At 32.3% G+C, this 8,438-nt stretch overlaps 1 protein-coding gene across 7 annotated transcripts in view; it reads right to left on the bottom strand.

The window, feature by feature from the left end:
- The window catches only part of LOC119839976 (cGMP-dependent protein kinase, isozyme 2 forms cD4/T1/T3A/T3B), a 107,878-nt gene that overhangs the window by 30,264 nt on the left and 69,176 nt on the right, over positions 1 to 8,438 (bottom strand). For 3 of the 7 annotated variants that reach the window (XM_038366453.1, XM_038366454.1, XM_038366455.1), the window contains exon 3: positions 8,239 to 8,405. In XM_038366453.1, the coding sequence (XP_038222381.1) occupies positions 8,239 to 8,405 (167 nt within the window). Of the gene's footprint in view, positions 1 to 1,795; positions 1,920 to 8,238; positions 8,406 to 8,438 lie in introns of those variants that run through there. The other 4 variants (XM_038366450.1, XM_038366451.1, XM_038366449.1 and 1 more) reach the window with 2 other exon arrangements.

The raw sequence follows: 8,438 nt of genomic DNA, 5'->3' as shown, positions 1-8,438 counted from the left end.
ATTCATGATTTAATATTGCAGTAATGTAACGTTATGTTTATCATAAATATGGAATCAACAACTCAAGTCTCTGCTTCTTTGCAAATTAGTGTTAATTACTAAACGCATGATCGGCGCGTAGAAAACGTTTCCATACATCTGACGATGTGGTTGAAACCAGTTCATTGGTCCACATATGCACTTGACCAGCTGATACTCGAGAATCGATCCTAGGAATCGGAGAAATCCATGTCTGACTATCGTATGCCAACAATGTCTATGATATTACATCTGATCTGATTGCTCGAACGCATTAGACCATGCAATGAAAAGCGACAAACTGTTAGAGGTCATAGTTTATTGTCAATTCGTTTTATTTAAAATGATTAAGGAATAATAATCGTAAATATCTTAAATTAATTAGGATGTATTGTATTGATTATAAATAACAAAAAATGAAGCCACCCAAAGGTCTCGAAAAGGAAGTTCCAACAACAAAAGGCGATTAAAACGAGTAATATATTTGCACCTGGCGTCTTTAAAACCTCGAACAGAAACTGGTCTGGTTACAATAAAACATGGATTTTCTATTCAACCTTGAAATCAATTTAATAAATGTATTCAATTTAGGATATTTATTAAGGGACAGAAATTTCTAAGGTCTGGTCGATCTAGAACATTCACTGGTCGATACAATATCCCTATTGAATTTATATAGCCTTATTATCAAAGAGACAGTCCGTTATATTTTACATGAGGTCATTCAATACAAGCTTCCATATTGTCTTGAATATTGAAAATAGTAAACATATGAAGTTGATATCATTTGTGATACTAATTGCCTGCTATTAAAAAGTAAGCAATTTTTTACTAGATTCTTGCTACTTTCTACATTTCGTGACATTCATAATTTTATACACAATTAGGTACTTGATGTTTATCATTATAATACTCAGTCTATTGTTGCCACACTACATTGTTGAAACTCATAGAGCACGAGCGGACCATGCTTCATTTCAAATTTGATATACTACCGACTTTCTAATCATAATGAACGTGACATCGCTACACAATCAATTGGCTGCTAATCAAGACATCGAAGCGAGAGGCCGGTATAAAATTTCTTTTAAACAATGGCAGCACAATAAAACAATCTTTATTGAAATCAATCACCATTTAAATAACAATAGTGACCGTGAAGTTAAATTCGGTAATGAACAAAGGTGCGATTTCCTTAAATAGATAAGCAAACCAGAGTGCATAACATGAGATTGAACGTTAAGTTTAATTTAAAACTCAAAGCATAAAGTCCGGACTGTAGAAAGCACGGGTCTAATACATTAATATGCTAAAATATCTGCAAAGACAACGCTCCAAAATACTTTCACGGTAAGCTGGCGCACGCAAGCGCACACCTTCGATGTTTACAAAATATTTTGTGACTTTTAAAATCCTAGAGAACGATTTGGTCATATCCCACGAAATATTTTTAATATCGAACGTTTTAATAGATTTATTTCATTATTACGGAAACGAAAAATATTGTATCTTCAGATCAATGTCTGGATATTAATAATACTCTCGGCCCAAAGTCTATTATTGTCCAAACGAAGGTACAAGAAAGCCTATTGTAAGGTTATCCCAGTGGTTAAATTGTAGCATAAAGAGGTCATAGGGAGTTTCAGTTACTTTTACGATAGTAACATTATCCTTCGAGATCTTTGTTGTGACAGTATTCTTTCCGTGAAACGACAGGTTCACACATCACTGCACGTAACTACATAGCGTAACTATATACAAGAAAAACAATTATTACTTTTATTTCACTCATCACGATTCATCACACAATATTTTGACACGATAATTTTATATTCGGAGCGCACTTCGTAACGCTCCAATCACGACTGCGCCGCGCCGCTTACTGCCGCTCACGGATTTTGATCAACTCCTGCGCATACTCAAATAACGAGTGCGAGCGGGACGGAGTGTACAGAATCGAGACAAAGCATTTGCACCTGAATTAAAAAGCTTAAAGTTCCAAATCCTGACCATTATAGACACCCTGTCTAGTGTAAAGTTTGGCTTCCGCTCTGTAATAACAATATAGGTACTAACGGTAATCTTTTTCGATAAACGGTGTTATTTTTCATTTTTATTTTGTTATCATTTATTATGTAAAAACAAAATTCAATTAAACTATGGTTGATCATACGGAGGTGTAGGAGCAGATCATAATATATATTAATATAAAGGTATTTAGTTTCACATACTATTTTAATGTTATGTATATTCTTTTTCTTGATCAACAATAAGCATAATTACTGATAGTCTGCCTCTTCTTCGTATGTATGTATCTTGAAATACAAAGGTCTCACGAAATTTCTTAATACTTAATTATCGTTTGAATATACGGAAACTAAACGTGATAAGACACGTGAAAAATAATTATCGAGGCACAAATGTCTTCAAGACCACATAAAATAGATTAATAACATTAATTTGTGGATTTTAAGAGGAAATTTAAGTACATGTATTAATAACCTTTAATTTGTTTTGCTAATGCTTTTTATATCGAGGTTGCATTTGATAACGTGTTTGAATAATGTCAATGTTATCAGCGACGGATCACCTTCTGTGTTTGCGAAACAGTTATATCATTTAGTTTTACGTAAGATTTATAAAACATTTCAACTAAAAATATTTTCAACCGTCGATACTGATGCTTTCAATTTTTTTTTTCTTTTTGGCAATGTATCAAATTACCGCTTGGTTAACTTCCCTTCATTTATTTAACCAGTTTTATCGCTTTTTAGATAAAAAATTGTTAATGCAAGGATTAGGGGTGACCACTTAAAATATGACTTTAACTCCTACACAAATTCCATTGGATAACAAGGAAATATGAATTAATAATAACAAAAATGTTCCAATACTAAACAAAGACTTTATGTACCTAATATATTCGAGTTCTTTATACAATTGGATGAATATTGAAATGAGAATGGGTCAGAAAATATTTATTCAATCAATTAATATTTGTTTCTAAATATTTAGTCACATAAAATACGTCAGTCAGGCAGGCATATTAGTTTTATTCAAATGATAATTAAGTAACAATACATTCCACGCAAATGCCACAAAATTATACTTTTAACCAAAAACCCCTAATAAAAACATGAGTTTAAATAACATAAAACTGATCATAATAAAGCACATTACATAAGGTGAAGATGAAAGTCAGAGTAAAAGTTGAATCCGAATTATGGTTATTCGTGACGCAAATTAGACCTCGGTCAAGGCTATTTCACTTTCACGAATCAATATTTAATCAGTTCATCTGTAGGGCAAATTCGATACAGAGCTTATCAATGGTTAATCAGCTTTACGAAAACTGTTTCTGAAACTCGAGAATGATGTCGGTTACGATGAAGCACAGGCCTTAATAAATTATTCCAGGGAATACTTAATCTAGTAATGATATTTCAAACTGGGTAGAAAATCCATTGTCCAACATTTTCCATTCTTTAAACGCTTGTACACAAATTTTACTTGCAGGAAAGCTGTCTTGTTCTAAATATAGTTATATTTATTTTTCAAACAGGTGATCGGCCTTATTTGTCCTTCAGACGTTATTTTCTGATCTCAAATCCCCAGATATATCCCATCTATATTTAAAACAAACACGTCAACGCCAAATAGACACAGACTTAAACAGTCAATATGTATTATGTAGTCAGACTTAATGGTTAAAAACCATATATCCCAGGAATAATGGCTAGACATGTGTCCCGAACTGTATCTTGATTAGATGAACATTTTTTTTTCTGATATGCCTAAACCTATTTCGTTCAAGAATTCAACACTAATATAAAAATGTAGTCATTACGACAGGATATGAGCTAAGGCTTAATTTATCGTGACCTACTCCGAACATAAAATCTCATAACTATTGCCATTTACTATGACTAACACTTGGTAACCGAGTAAAACGTATAAAGCATATTTCATAATACTCTCAAGGTATCTCCTCGATCATTGTGACGAACTTCTATAGAATTGCAAGTTACATGAGTAATGTCATAGTATTATATTATCTGTGGTAATGTCATTATTGAATTCCTCGCAAGGGATTATCGCTATTATTATTGGGTACATTCTCTGTTAACAATAAGGAAATGTTGTATTTATCTATTTTAGTAACTAATAAGTGAACAAAAGCTTCTTGGAAGAAATAAAGACGGCAATATATAATAGTATGATGTAGAATTATAACAAGAATCGGATATTGGAAGCTTACGATACCATTAATGAATATATGGAAGATGAAAATCCATAGAATATTGTCGCTTAACAACCACATAACAGTTCTCTGAGCAAAGCCGCTTCCCGCGTTTGTATACTTAGATCTCTAAAAGATTCAAGAAAATATGTGTGAGAATAAAATAGAAGAAAATAAGTTGTGAATATTTCAAACGAGCAATTACAATTTTTTTTGCCGTCTCTTCTCTTTAGAAACTGCTCTCCGAACCGGAGGTAAAAGGTGTGTCATGGCGACTCAAAAGTGTTTCTATAAGAAATCTTACTGACTAATTAAGTGTTTGAGTAAACGTTTTGAGTAAGCAAGACAACTAGACTCGCTCAGCCATATATTCTGCGGAAACATAGAACAATTATTCACTTTATCATAACAATGAAGCTACATAGAATGCGGGTATCCCCTCGCATTAAACGGGTCTAAATAAGTCCTTCTATTGTTGAAATAAGTGTTGATTTCATCAGTGCTATGCTTTTGGAGCAGATGTTGGTTTTTTGTGGATAATATATGAGTAAATCTATAGAAAAGCTCATACAAAACATGATTGGTTGAGTGAAGTGTTGGGATTTGTATTGTTCCTCATATTCAAACTTATTACGAAATATTTATTGAATTCATTCCTTTCAACAATATATTTTGTATTTCAAGATTCACTAAGATTAAACAATCACATTTATTATAAATTTTTTATATATTTCACATCCTGTTGTCAAGATTTGGCAAAAAGTGTGTATCAAAAAAAAGTTTCGAATGAGTAGGTACATTTTTTACTTGTCGCTAACTTACTAGATATTTACTTCTTTATTTAATATTATTCTTGATCTTCGCTTTTCAATTAATTTAAATCTTTTAATTAAACCTTATCAACAATCCACTTTAATCTACACACGTCCATCATTTCTGTCTCTCATTTTCGAAGTAATATTTTCTCTATTACCGGATTTAGATTTCATAAGTAAGCCAATAATGTGAATACACTAGCTTATGGGTATTAAGGCCGTTGTGGGCTAATCTACGATTGTCCACTTACAGTGAACGGAACTGACTCGAAGATTACCTTTTTGAAATGTGAAATTTCATCATCTCCAAGAAATGTGTGGTATTTGATCTCATTGTAGTTCGTGTGATAGACTAATGGCTGATTTCTTCATATCATATATTATGGTGAAAAGTTTGCTGGTTAATATGTTATTGTCAAAATATCAAAATGGTTTTTTGTTGGTAATTATTAAACAATAATTGAACAATTTTGTGTGATTATATTATTTATTCGTTTGGAAATTTGTGAAAGCGATTTGTTTTATCCTATGTAGTGAATAGCCCTGTTGCACATGCGAATAATTTAATATTTCGAGACATAGCAAAGCGAGCAAAAAGATATAAATATTGTCATTATAGTCCCATTACTTTTCACCTATTTAAAACAAGCCCATGTGATAGCGTAGTACAGAAACGGTCAGGTACATGTTTGCTACAGTAGCAAACATGAATCATCCATCCATCCATCCCCATATTCACGTTTACAATTAGTAGGTAGTAGGGTATAATATAGGATAGTAATAATTTATATATTGAAGCGAGTGTTATATAAGGAACAGATACATGTGGTATATGTCGATAATAGGTCAAGAGGTTTTTGGGTTATGATAAATCTTATATGTTAATATAATAATTGAATATAAACAGAAGCTATGATAACACAATTTGAAGTGGCGATAGGTATTTTATGTATATCAATAAAACTATGTGTACTTAATATACTAATTCAAACAGTATAATGAAATGAGTGTTTTGTATTAAAGAGAGAAAACATTTTTATATCCTCTGCATATTCATAACGTATTAAAACTATGAAACTAATATCTAGCAATTACTAACGCTACGGAGGTATGGTACTTCTCCAGTGTGAGCTGGCCGGAATTTGCAGTAACAAACACAATATGTGTAATCTACACACACATGTATGTATGTCATATAAGCGTATTCTTTTATTCGATACACCTATTACCTTATAATAATCGTAATAGATATGCACGGACCTATATTGGTACCATCCATAAAATATATTAATACAAAGAAAAGCGTCTGCATACAGTGTTGAAGCACACGATTCCCAGACGTGGAACATGTTTATAAAATGATAAGATAGTAAAAAATTATCATACTGCTTGTTTACTGTATATTTCGTTACATATTACCCTATACGTGCCCATACTGAATGTGGGAGTCGATTAAACTTCGGCACGATTTAGGTACAGCTCGCACCGGCAACGGTGCACCACACCATCACACCCTCCCTCAGAAGATCGACGTGAAACAGTAGCATGCCACTGTTTTTCGTATGGTGAATGAGGAGCCGTATTTTTTGCCTCGCCCTTCACAGTCCATTCCTTTATTCCCGCCGTTAATCCTTTCCTTATCCTTTATCCCTTAAAAGCGGGCAAAGTATTTGCAATGGCCTTTTGTTTTTGCTCACTATCAGGCGAACCACACTTTAGTTGGCAGCGGGGAATGACAATAAAAAATATGTATCTCTAACATAGACTAACGAGACTGAATTACTCTTTAAAATGCAAAACAATTTACTACTATGACTGTAGGTATAAGTACCTAAAAGATATTACACAATGTTATAATGCCTATAGTTCACAGTTAAAAATAATAGCCAACTCAAGAATGCATCTTAAGACACTTGGACTCTTCAGACATGACAGACGGACAAAATGACCTTAGAAATTGTAAATAACCTTTATTTTCGCTCAACACAAAGGCGTTTTATTTACAAAGGACGTTCGTATTGTGATAGCGACCAATGTATTGAAAACACAAGGTCTAAGCGACATTATGTTTGGACAAGTTATACGAAACTGTTGACATTTATGTAAGATCCACTACATAATCAGTATTTGTTCAAGCTTCTTAAAAAAATTGATTAAATAATGAAAAGTTCAGTTGATTAAGAGGTAATCCCACAATTAAAATGAGGTATCATTAAAAGAGAAATTTACTCATGCTTCATTTTAATCCTACGCTCCTTAAAGAAAACTGACTCAATAAGTACATTTTAATTTCGCTAGCACAATTGAATCCGTAGATACAATTTAGTTCTGACAAAATCACCTATAAATACGAAAATTTTCACGTATAGCATATAATGTAATGAAAGAAAAGGCTAAAAAGTACACGGTAAAAAGATTTCATCGATTTTAAATAAATTGAAATGTTTGTTGATAATTTAAAAACCTCTGTTATTAAATTATGTAATTATTTATGTGTTGATGCAAATACAGAATTTTGATTTTTATTCTTTATATTATAGTAGTTCGCGAATAATGCCAGTGTAGCTATTAATTTAAAAATAAAAAAAGAACAAAGATACCGCTATGTTATTCAAAATAAATAATAAGGCGTGTTGTTTATACATTAAGTTAGAGCACTGTTAGGAAAAGATGACACCAAATTATAACCCTTTATGGCAATACAATTTCTAAACGATTCTAATATGGCAAGATGTCAATGTAGGAACGCATGTAGCAGTGTTGGCTTAAGAAAATCTCGCGCACTTGGCGTTTTTCTGCTTTCTCTGCTTATAGGGAAAGTAACAATTTAACTTGCTGTTTCTATTTCATGAATATTCATAATAAGTCAATGAAATGTGTTTCGTAATGTATACTTAGGTGTATGCTATCCCTAAAACACATACATACGTATATAGTATTTTGTTCATCACGATTAAGTCTTTTCAATTTAGAAAATAATAATTTTCCTTCATCTTTTTCTTAAAGTAAAATAAATAAAAGCGCCACCTGTGATATGATTTTCAAATCATATCAACATATCCAACACAACATCACAGATGGCGTTAGAATAAATTTTGTACAAAACATAGTCTATAAAGTACAACTACTCGATAATAGATGGCGTTAAAATAGAATAGTACTAACCTTCCATAACATAAACGATGCTGCCAACATCGCCTTCCTTGATGATGACACTGCCCGCTGCATATTCCACTGGATACATACAATCTACAATTTCGCGGATCTGTGTCATTTCCAGATTCTTCATAAAGTCATTGTCAAGGATCGCGCCCTTTATCAGTTCCCGAGATCTGTGGACAAATACATATAGATGAATAAGTATT

Source organism: Zerene cesonia, chromosome 5, assembly GCF_012273895.1.
Source record: "Zerene cesonia ecotype Mississippi chromosome 5, Zerene_cesonia_1.1, whole genome shotgun sequence".
Lineage (NCBI taxonomy): Eukaryota > Metazoa > Arthropoda > Insecta > Lepidoptera > Pieridae > Zerene > Zerene cesonia.
The sequence above is the reverse complement of the archived record's forward strand: the minus strand, read 5'-3'. Positions and strand labels throughout refer to the sequence as shown.